At 37.0% G+C, this 12,863-nt stretch overlaps 1 protein-coding gene across 1 annotated transcript in view; it reads left to right on the plus strand.

Annotated features, from left to right (window-relative positions):
* LOC137023965 (thyrotropin-releasing hormone-degrading ectoenzyme-like) overlaps nt 1-12,863 on the plus strand; it is a 190,518-nt gene that overhangs the window by 150,859 nt on the left and 26,796 nt on the right. Inside the window, exons 10-12 of the mRNA XM_067391096.1 lie at nt 6,133-6,221; nt 7,748-7,881; nt 8,037-8,092. Coding sequence (XP_067247197.1) covers nt 6,133-6,221; nt 7,748-7,881; nt 8,037-8,092 — 279 coding nt within the window. The remainder of the gene's footprint in view (nt 1-6,132; nt 6,222-7,747; nt 7,882-8,036; nt 8,093-12,863) is intronic.

Consider the following 12,863-nt stretch of genomic DNA (forward strand, 5'->3'; position numbering starts at 1 on the left):
TCCAGCAGGCCACTGGTGTGAATGTTTCTCACCAAACAATCAGAAACAGACTTGATGAGGGTGGCCTGAGGGCCTGACATCCTCTACTGGACCCTGCGCTCACAGCCGGCACCGTGGAGCTTGATTGGTATTTGCCTTTGAACACCAGAATTGGCAGGTCTGCCACTGGCGCCCTGTGCTTTTCACAGATGAGAGCAGGTTCACCCTGAGCACGTGACAGACGTGAAAGTGTCTGGAAAAGCCGTGAAGAACTTTATGCTGCCTGTAACATCGTTCAGCATGACCGGTTTGGTGGTGGGTCAGTGATGGTTTGGGAAGGCATTTCCATGAAGGGACGCACAGACCTCTACAGGCTAGATAATTGCACTCTGACTGCCATTAGGACAATGTATGTAGTATGCAGGCATTTCCTGGAGGATGAAGGAATTGATACCATTGAATGACCCCCACGCTCTCCTTACCTAAATCCAATAGAACACCTCTGGTGTTCCAATAGAACATTATGCCAGGTTGCACCTCAGACTGTGATGCACTGGTCCAGATCTGGGAGGAAATACCCCAGGACACCATCCGTCATCTCATTAGGAGCATGCCCCGATGTCGTCAGGCATGCATACAAGCACATGGGGGCCATACAAACTACTGAGTACCATTTTGAGTTGCTGCAATGAAATTTCAGCAAAATGGACTAGCCTGCTGCATCATTTTTTCACTTTGATTTTCGAGGTGTCTTTGAACCTCTGTAGGTTGATAATTTTCATTTTCATCAAATTATGTGGCATCCTTCTGTTCCTAACACATTACCCAGTCCATATCAGTATAGATGTACAGCATGATATTTTTCCCCATTGAGATCTGATGTGTTCAAAGTGTTCCTTTAATTTTTTGAGCAGTGTATAATGCAATCATGTAATGCAATCATGCAACATCACTGGAATGTGTCTAGACAGTTAACAGTGCAAAACATACATATACACATCTGAAATGCAATTAAACATTTTTTGTGAACATGCAACAGCTGGAATGCTTCTGGGCATGTGAAAAAAGTAAAAAAAAAAAAAAAAAGTAGTATTTAAAATCTATATTGTGCTAAACAATGACTTTTGAAAAAAAAAATGTGTTCTGTGAAACTAAATGTTTTCTCAATTTTCTTTTTTTTCCTGATGAAAAAAAAAATACAAAGTTCTGTCATGACACAGATGCAGGCTGATAGGTCCTTAACTCAATCTGCTTTTACGTGCAATTACATTGTTCTCTATAGAGCACAGCTGAATGTTTCCTGCTGTATAGCTAATGAGCTCACTGCTCAACATTCAAACACTTGCTCAGCATCTGCTATAGCAGTTTGCAGTGTGCTTTCAGAAACCCTCCTTCTTCCCCAGCTCCACCTGTATATCTGCTATGGGTAAATCATGTATTTTATTGTACAGCAGCAGTATGTCACATCAGCGTGTAGTGTATAAATTGGCAGTAGCAAGTCCGTACTTGCTCTGCAGCAGCAGCGCAGCAGATCTATTCCGCCAAGACCAAACACATTAACGTTTTCATATCCATTACCATGCCAAACACTCCGAGAGTTGTCATAAAGAAATGATGGGGAGATAGGAGAGATATTTAGCTATTAAAAGGATTTTAAATTGTTAAAATGTATTTGCATTTTCTTTAAATAATTTACCAATACAAATACTAAATCTAATAAGCACAAAATAACATCATATTTATTTATTAGTCTTTGGTTTTGTGACTATAAGTCTCTTAATACATTAATGTGTCACTGAATGTTGATGCCTTGATTTGGCACTTTAAGTGTTCAGAGAGAAGACGATTCTTCAAAATATTCACACTGCATCAAGACACATTAACGTTTATGCTACAAATGCAATGTGTGATCATATTAAATCCTGTTTACCTGTATTCATATCTGACCACTTGTGACTGGATCACTTAATGGTATTAGCAGGTGTAAATATGTCTGTTCGGGTGAATTATTAGACTTTACTACCTCCATGTTCTCCAACTGAATGAATCCCTGGACTTCCAGAAATCCATCTCAAACGTCAGCAGATGTTTAGCTGCATGTTGCTCTCTGCGGGGTGAATAGTTTTCCTCAATATCCAACACATCCCAGTCTTTGTTCTCTAACCCACCCAGCAAAACATTCTCATCTTCTTTTGTCCAGTTCCTCACGGTCTCAGTGGTTTCAAACCGCCGCTAGATCTACAAAACATAAATGAACACAACAGCTCAAGCTCAACACAAACTCCAGGCTGTGTGGACATCCATGGAAGCTTTCAAATGAAAAAAACTTGTATTTTTTTCTTCTCTTCAGTGCGGCTGGTGTTGAATAAAAATGTTTTGCAGTTTTACAGTATCACATGTTGAGCCACAAAACCCCCCAGTGACTAATTATAGACTGCAAAAGAAAGCGGTCCCTGAGCCTCACAACCTCACAACCCATGAGCAGAGAAAGAGAAAGAGAGGATGGTGGTTAATCACTGTGAATTTTAAATGTAGGCACATCCAGACCACAGCTGTTACTGTTTTATAGTGTTGAAGGCTCAAGCATTTCTCAGTCATTTACTGCAAATTCTAAATTGCCTAAATTTTTAATCTCTTGAATTTTATAATAATGGAAAAAAAGAAAAAAATCCTGCTCTGGTAAGGGAAGAAATCCCTATCAACTAGTTGTGAGGTTTATACAGACACGCACTGCACATTTTCTTCATAAAATGTCTCTTACTAATTATTAGATTGTACATTTTTTCAGATTTATTCCTTTATTGGAAACAGTGGTTGAAGTAAGCACATGATGAAGACAAAAAGTTACAAAATTGAGGCCTGGTTTCACAAACAGGGTGATTCTTGGAAATAACATATGGAAGTCACTGAAAGTCGAACATTCAACCTGTGAACTCAGGGTACATTAATCAACCCCAACCAGTGTCATTTGATGTCACTTCCAAGAAGTCCTGCTTCCAAAGAGCATAAACGTAAAAACAAACTTTAAATCAATAAGTTTATGTAATAATACCTTAGTTTTTGCTTTTTGACAGTTGCTTTATGCTATTTAATGTTGTTGTTGTTTTTTTTTGTTTGTTTTTTTTGCCATAATTGACACAAAAACATGATATGCTCTCATTGTGTCATCTTGACATCATGTGGTCAACATGTGAACGTGACATCTCGTTGCCTGGAACTCACCAAGGTTTGAAGTGGGACGTTTCATTTAGAATATTCCCATGTCCAACCTCATCTGCAACGCAGCATTAGGAAACTAAAACTAAGCAAAGCGGAGAAACAGGAACTAAAGGAATCAGAACAGAATGTCAAAATACAACATAAACCTGACATTTTTAGCACTTATAACTTTTTTTGACCGTGATAAAATAACTATAATGCATTTAATGACTCTTGTGGCTTGTTGCTTTCATTTATATATTATTGTCTATTAAGAGCAAGTGAATAATATCTACAACTGCAGGTAACAAAAACATGAGTTTGTTCCATAAACATTATATGATGCCCACATTTCTCATCTCACACACACTTTATTCGTCTGCTGCAAAGTTTGAACTCTTCATTCGTGCTTTAGCTAAAGCTCTGGGCCATAACACAAACTTCCTGAGGGATGTAAATAACGATGACGATAACAGACGCTTCCGTAAATGAACATAAACATGAGCCACCAAATTACCAGCCTGTGGAGAACTTTAATTTTCTTTTGCTTTCTTCTCTTGTTCAATCCCACTGATGAACACAGTTTTATGTAAATGTATCAGTGTGTGATTTCATTTGAGCACACACAGATGCTTCTATTATCACTGGAATTCATAAGTATTGTTATCAGCTCTCATCTACCACAGAATCTCTCTCTATAGTCTCCTTACAAACATATGCGTTTAAATACTGTTTCCCAGCAGGCTTCATATTGCTTCATCTTATGCAAAATGTCTTCTCAACTGTGCTACAGTTATATTCTCTGTGATATAAACTTTCATCCCAGCATCTGCTGTTTACAGCTGTTTCTGCTGCCCCTAAAGGGTTTGTTCACCCAAAAATGAAAATTCTTTTGTTAATTACTCACCCTCATGTCGTTCCAAAGCCGTAAGACCTTCGTTCATCTTCGGAACACAAATTAAGATATTTTTGATGAACTCCAAGAGCTTTCCGATCCCTCCATAGACAGCAATTCGACCACCACTGTCAAGGTTCAGAAAAGTACTAAAAACTTGTTAAAACAGTCCATGTGACTAAAGTGGTTCAAACTTAATGCTATGAAGCGACGAGAATATTTTTTTGCGGGCAAAAACAACAACTTTATTCATAATGTTTTTATAATACATTATAATAATTATGTTACACCTTTGGAAACTATAATACATGACAAACAACCAATTTCAGGTGTATCAAGGAATCTGCAAATATTATAATGCCTATTAAATTTGGTTACAGTTATTTATGAAAAGACAATGCATTATATCATACATTATAAATGTGTGTGTGTGTGTGTGTGTATATATATATATATATATATATATATATATATATATATATATATATATATATATATATATATATATATATATATATATATATATATATATATATATATATATATATATATATATATATATATATATATATGCATTAAACACAAAGGCTTTAAGTAAAGTGTTACCATATTGTTTTATAACAGGTTTCAGTCAGTCTTTTCACAGAATATATTCATTGAGGCTTATTCAGACATAATTCAGACACATAAATCATCTTACTGAATGAATGGAGGTGAGTCACCAGCATCCTGAAAATAATTTTGTCCATTCCTTTCGGTTTCCTAACACAAATCCTTAATGATCAAACCATTTCCCCACAGCCAAGACTGACATCATTCTCATATTAGATGACAAAATGTTGGCATTTATGAAGAATATGTGGTGCGTGCCTGTGTAAAGTTCACTGCCACAATGCAAGGCTGCTGCGACAGTTTCCAGGGTGTTGCTATATGGTTGTCAGGGTGTTCTGAGTGTTTTTTAGCATGTTGCCTCAATATAAAAGACAAGTTACCGTGATCTGTTGTTCTAGCTAATGAAAAGAGCTTTTCTTAAGAAGTTAGTGGCATGCTAACATAGATGCTAACCTTGCTAAAAACATGCTAACCAAAGGAAGGGATGGTGTTTTTAAATATTCTTCTGTTATTCATTCATTTAATTACTTTGAGCAAAACTGAAGATCATTAACAAGACTTTCATGTCCAAGTATATTTGATAATTTTTCAAATAAATCTATAAAATTTGAAATAAGCAATATAATAAATATAAATATATGTATTTATTTAATTATAAATAGCAATATAACATTAAACCTATAGCACAGAATTGACTGTTGCTGCCCATGATTGCATCAATGATCAGCTGAATTTCCCAGAGCGCCTATAAAAAGTTCTCTCAGCCAATAGAATGGCTTTGCTGAGGAAGAGGAAAATTGTTAAAGTTCAAATACTTTGTTTGGAGGGTGTTCAAATTCATTCTTACATTAGACTTCATAAGTATTTATGGCGTTCTTGTTGTCTGGGGTAATTTACGCTGGCAGACAGCAGACCTCGTCCACCTGTGTGTCAGCCATTTTGACAGGCTGAAAGAGGGGCGGCCATCCAGTGTGACAGCTGTCAGACAGGGTTTGACTGGATGTGCTTTCATACCTAGAGATGTTCATACACACACTCAAAAGCACATGAAAGCACAAACTCACAGATGATTCGACATCAAAATGAGGTGGCGACACGGAACATGACAGCGATCGGGTGACGAGTGATACACAGCTGTGTGTGTGTGTGACAAGAGAGAAATACAGGCAGAGCAAAGCACTCTGGGATAGAATGAAAGCTGATTTCTTTGAGCTTTGACACTGCTGGGCTTTCTTTGAGCTTCACAATCATCTGATACTCCTGATTTTGCCTGCTGGTGCTGAGAGAGAATATCGCTCGAACGTATCCCACAATCCCATTAAGTCGTGGGCGTCCATATGTGTCACATTATGCACGTCATACAGTATGTATCTGTGGCAGTGACATTTAAACCCCTGAGATCAAACAGAAGTGTTTCATCTGTTATTTCTCTCTTTGTCTCATTTCAGCTTCCAGTGGCAAATCCCGCTGACACTCGCAGTGGGAAACTCCAGTCACATATCAACAGACACCATCATCTGGGTCTCCAATAAAACAGGTACCAGTTAATCACAGTGCTTTTATTAGCATATGGACACAGACAGTCACAATTTGACTTTTTTGAGATTTTATTTTAAAGAATTGTATTATTATAATGAGGATTTTCCTTCATTATGATATCAGGACAGTTCACTTTTGACTTACCAAAAAATGAACTGAATTTACATTATTAACCACTTAGGGGTTAAATTTGACTACTTCAGCTCTGAAGACCTGCATTTATGTAAATTCCTTTATACTAAACTCCTCAATGTTATGATTCTCACACTGTTGCAGCAGCCACACGTCTACCATCATTATATTCAATTCCATTCCTCTCCTTTGGGAGAACCACACAGCAAAATCTCCAGAGTTAAATGAACTCTGCTCAGAGTACATATGGTCCCTCTCTAAATAGTGTTAAAATAACACTAAAGCAGAGTTAAAGTTAATGAGATAATTAAGCAATTATTTAAGTGATGATTGAGCATTAGTGATGAACACCTGCTGTTAACAAGCAGAATCACTGAAGAAAAGAGAAACCATTGAACTACAACTGACTTCAGTCACAGCCTTGTTAATTGCTTAATTATCTCATTAACTTTAACTCTGCTTCAGTGTTACTTTAACACTATTTAGAGAGGGACCAAATGTACTCTGAGCAGAGTTGATTTGACTCTGGAGATTTTACTGTGCAGGCAGATTTTTTTTGGAAGGAGCCACAGCGAGTCAAATTCCAAGTCCCAGAATTGAATTTGCTCTGCGAGTGATCCGTTTGGCTCAGAGCTCAAAGTTCCCCTGATCATGAGACCATTTAACAGCCTCCATTTTCTGCTCACCTTCCCTGAAAAACAGCCCTCATCAGGACTACAATGCAGATTACACAGAGTCGGAGACAATGACTCTTGAAGGAAACACAGACTGTAACTTTAAGACCCCATTTATATGCATTAACTCACCGCATGACTCTTACAATCTGTCCGCTGATGGTTGGATGCTTCCTGGATCACGATACACTGCAAATCCATTGAGTCCATGAGCGCTCGAAAACACTTAACCGGTGCATTTGTTACCCATGAAAAAACACAAGGTCTGGCTGGAATTTTACAGGATGAGAACGTGGCAAACACATTCGTTTACAGATGTTGTACATACAAAACACTGAATGCATCATCTCTTCATGTATATTTCTATGCAGGACTGCTTTTATGACTTCATTCTAAAGATGATAAATTTAAACACTGATATCCATAAAAAGCTTTGCAAGTTCACAGTCAGGTAGAATATATCAGTCCATATACACTGACTGGTTTAATTTTCAGTTATATTTCATTAGAAATGAAATGATTTTATGTTTTATATACATTTTGTTTATTTTATTATTATGAACCCTGTTATCTGAATATATTCACATCTGTCTGTGAGCGTCTAGGCATCATTTAACGTTGTGTGTTTCTGTTTATATGCATGTGAGTTGAGCTACAGTGACTGTCAGAAGTGTCATTAAACATGTTTCATGTTCTTTTTTTTCTGCTGTATTTATAGAGACTCACAGAGTGGGTCACATGGGCGGCGAGACGTGGTTGCTGGGGAACATCAATCAAACGGGCTACTTCAGAGTAAACTACGACCTCCACAACTGGAGACTTCTCATTCAACAGCTGATGACCAACCCAACGGTATTTCTTTCTTCCACCTCTGTCAGTCGTTCTGACTCTTTCCATTTCATCCAAAGCATTTCCAAGTTTTTCTTTTGTCACGATTCTTCCGTTTTCTCATTCTTCTCATCACTTCCTGCTGCATTCTAAATGTCTGTGCTGTTCTCTCACGACAGATCATCTCTGTGGGCAACAGGGCCGGTCTGATTGATGACGTCTTCAACCTGGCGAGGTGGGTTCAGTTTGTTATACGACCCCTCTGGAAACATGCAGAGTCATTCAGAGAGTCTGATACCTGCACTAGAGATCAATTTAACAGCCTTCAAACCCCTGCAGAGACTCCTGGATGTTTCCGGCTAATTGTGTCCTGCTTTTTACTGTCACAGTAACTGTCACATTATTTCAGGAGGTCGTTCACCTACAGTGAGAAAGTACAAAGTGACAGTGGCGAGGAAAAACTCTTGGAGTATAAAGGCCTATTGAGTCAGAGTCTGGGTTTCAGCACAAAAAAAAGAAAAAAAGAAAAAACATTAAGATTTTAAAATAAAACAACACATCTTTTTGAACTTCACTATGGTGAAATTAATTAAATCTAAATATAATTAAATAAATTCATAATAAGCAGCACCAATTTATTTTGTTATTCTATGAAAACACAATAATTAATGTTTAAAACACGTCATTATATCCTTTCACCAATCTAGACCTGCATTTAAATCATTTTCAAAATAAAAATTAGTATTTAAAAAAAAAAAAAGAAAAAAATGTTTTTGATAACAATAGGCTTCATTTCTGAATGACACTCTGATGAGTCTGATTCACCTGATTTCCCTAAAGAGCTCTTGATAATACTGGAAGATTGTTCACGTCAATCAACAGAAAGATGCTTGCAATGGCTAAAAGTTGCAACAGGGGAAAGTGCAAATGGATCTTCATCTTCCTGGGATTTCAGAAGGTTACATCATGATTAACAGGTTGAATGCAAGTGTTGCAAAACTGTGTTTAAAACTGTGGTTTCACATCTATAACATTTTCCAAGCTGATTAAAATAGCATTACCAGACATACTGTATTCTATTTGATCTGATGATGCTAGAAGAATCACATTTTACATGATTCAATCTTGTCATATTCACCAGCTGCAGAAATGCGTAGTATGTAAAATCTATAGATGTTACTCATCTTTACGGCATGCATTAAAGGATTAGTTCACTTTAAAATGAAAATTACCCCATGATTTACTCACCCTCAAGCCAACCTAGGTGTATATGACTTTCCTCTTTCTGATGAACACTGTGGGATATATATTAATAAATATCCTGCTGCATCCAAGCTTTATAATGGAAGTGAACTGGACCAATGAATATGAAGATCAAGAAAGTGCATCCATCCATCATAAACATTTTTTCCGTAATTTGAATATGGAAGGCGTAGGACATAGCGTAAGCATTTTGAACTTCAAGACTTTACACTTTCTTCGTAAGTAGAATATGGAATGCGGTCTAGCAGAAGCTAGATATTGTACTTTATAACTTATTATTTTTCTTACACAAATGCTTCAGAAAGCCTTTATTAACCCCCCGGAGCCGTGTGGAGTACGTTTATGATGGATGGATGCACTTTCTTCAGCTTCATACTCGTTACTGGTCCCGTTCACTGCCATTATAAAGCTTGGATAACACAGATTCTGTTCATCAGAAAGAAGAAAGTCATATACACCTAGGATGGCTTGAGGGTGAGTAAATCTTTGGGTAGTTTTCAATTTAAAGGTGCCATCGAACGTTTTTTTACAAGATGTAATATAAGTCTAAGGTGTCCCCTGAATGTGTCTGAAGTTTCAGCTCAAAATACCCCATAGATTTTTTTTAATTAATTTTTTTAACTGCCTATTTTGGGGCATCATTAACTATGCACCGATTCAGGGGCTGCTGGCCCTTTAAATCTTGTGCTCCCTGCCCATCGAGCTCTCGACTATAATACAGTGGATTTACAAAGTTCACACAGCTAATATAACCCTCAAATGGATCTTTACAAGATGTTCGTCGTGTATGCTGCATGCATGCTTCGGGTCATGTGAGTATAGTATTTATTTAGATGTTTAATTTTGATTCTGAAAGAGTTTGATAGTGCTTCATGGCTAAAGCTAACATTACAAACTGTTGGAGAGATTTATAAAGAATGAAATTGTGTTTATGAATTATACAGACTGCAAGTGTTTAAAAATGAAAATAGCGACGGCTCTTGTCTCCGTGAATACAGTAAGAAACGATGGTAACTTCAACCAACAGTATAGCCTACATTAGCAACATGCTAACAAAACATTTAGAAAGACAATTTACAAATATCACTAAAAATATCATGTTATCATGGATCATGTCAGTTATTATTGCTCCATCTGCCATTTTTCGCTGTTGTTCTTGCTTACCTATTCTGATGATTCAACTGTGCACATCCAGACGTTAAATACTGCCCTTGTGTAATGTTGGGAACATGAGCTGGCATATGCAAATATTGGGGCGTACACCCCGACTGTTACGTAACAGTCGGTGTTATGTTGAGATTCGCCTGTTCTTCTGAGGTCTTTTAAACAAATGAGATTTATATAAGAAGGAGGAAACAATGGAGTTTGAAACTCACTGTATGTCATTTCCATGTACTGAACTCTTGTTATTTAACTATGCCGAGGTAAATTCAATTTTTAATTTTAGGGCACCTTTAAAGTGCACTGATCCTTTAAGTTTTGCGTAATTGTACCTGCAGTTAAACCTACTCAATCAGAAACGATTAGCCAGACTTGTATGAAAAAGCTCTTTTAGGTTAATTGATGTTCTGAAAATAATGATTCATCCACTTTCTGTCATTCAAAAATGAAGCATGTTATTATTATTAAAATTATCATTAAATATGACATTTGCAAATACTTGATTTCTTTGTCTTTTAGAGAAAGACAGAAAATTGGCACCAAGCCTTTGGAAAGACTTCAGTTTCAAAGCTAACATCCATTTTCCTCTGGTCAACCTGAAAGCCGTCCATCACAATAGAAAGAACAGTCAGATCCAGTCAACTACAGCTGGACCTTCATAACTGAGAGATGCAGCTCTTGTTCTGTACTGTACTCTTGATCTTCTTTTCTCCTTTAGTCGGGAAGGGGTTATTGAAGTAAAAGCCTTTAGCTCATCAAGATGAGATCTGCGGTGAGACTACTGAGTCGTTACTGCCATAGAGGATAATAAGAAAGTGAGGGAAAACCTCTGATTACCCGCCTTTGCACTGCTGTCTCATCGTGTAGATCCTTCAGAGCTTCATCATTAGCTGGAAACTCACACATGTCCATTTATGTGAGAGGAGGAAAGACAAAACAGTGACGGTAGATAGAAAGCCACAGGCTGCCAAGCTGCCATTAGTCCCTTTAGCAATGACTGCTCCCCCTACGCTTCTCTCTGTTTGATACAAAGACTCACTAATTCTGCTTAATGAAGGAAATATTCACTCACTGGCAGCTACTCTTGATGATACAAACCAATTGATTCATTTCTCAAGCCAAATCAGTGTTTGGGTTTCACTGGTGGACTTTTTTAAACATTGAATGTTGTTGTTTTGTACAGATTGTACAATTCATTCATTTTGGACAGTCATTTTTATTCTTCCACCAAACTAAATGAGGAAGCTGCCAGATGCTCTGCTAGCATTAGCACCGCTGTTCATCATAGTGAAACGACAGGCTCATCTGCCAGCGCTGTGCGGCTCATGTTGATCTAGACAGGGCTTTAACAGGCATGTGGAGAGTTGTGTTTTTGACCACAGATGTTTCCCAACCACGACGATTCAGTCAACTGACAACAAACCCGCAGGGAAACTTGTGTTTATTGCGTCACATTATTGCCGAGAAAGGAAGTCTGTTCCTCCTGCATTGTAGTACGTCATGTTCATTCAGCCTGTTTATTCGGCTCGGCCTTGTTTACCGAAGAGCTTGATAATTGAAACTTAACAGGACTGAAGGCAAATCCTTTTGTTCCTGATTTTAGTCTGGTTAGTACATATTGTTTGTCTCTTTTGTTCACAGCTACTCTTAATAAAAATGAGCAGATGTTAATAGGATGTCTTATTCAACCTCAGGGCTCAGATCTGTGGAGGTGGTTATTGGCTCTTATGTTCTCGAGAAGCGAAAATGCCAACCTGCATATTAAAAACAGCATCATCGTTAATCACAATGTGTAAAATGTCTCATTTCTCGGTAAATTACTGGGATGATAAAGGGTGTTCATATGACTGAGGAAACTGAATGGGCGCCGCTGCCTTGAGTGATGTTACCTAATTAAATGCCCCTTGTGCTGATGGGAATCACTCACACAGATCAATACTGCCTCACAAAGCCTTTATTGTGATTATGAATTACTGGATCAATTGAGAAGAAGAAAGCTGGTGTTAGTGAAGAATACTTTGAGACTGAAGATCATATTTAATGTGCATTAAAAAATATCTAGGTCATATAAGCCTATGTTTAAAATAAATTAAATTAATCATATATAATGTAATGTAATGTAATGTAATAGTCATGAGTGGTAGGAAGAATACCAGAATTCATTCTTAATCATATTTCATTCCAACAACAGAAATACTTAAGAGAATCTCAAGAGAAACATTAACACTTTCCAAACGTAATGTTAACAAAACGCCAACAAAACAGGAGGTACCTATACACAGAGGTAGGGAACTAATCAAACGACAGGTGAATGTAATACATAATTATATCAATACATAATAATGAGAAACCAAGAAAAGTATAAACACGAAACCAAAACACATAAACAAGAACACAATGAAAATGAACATAACTCTGACAATAATATAATATAAGTAAGCAAGAAAGTAAGAAATCAGTCTTTACTGAATAGCTTTTGTAACTTCAATAATGTTTCATCTTTATTTAACTATTCAAAGAAGTTTATATGCAGTGTTATTTTATATTTCATTACTTTATTCAATTTCTGTACCTGAAAACTA

Source organism: Chanodichthys erythropterus, chromosome 8, assembly GCF_024489055.1.
Source record: "Chanodichthys erythropterus isolate Z2021 chromosome 8, ASM2448905v1, whole genome shotgun sequence".
In the NCBI taxonomy this organism is placed as follows: domain Eukaryota; kingdom Metazoa; phylum Chordata; class Actinopteri; order Cypriniformes; family Xenocyprididae; genus Chanodichthys; species Chanodichthys erythropterus.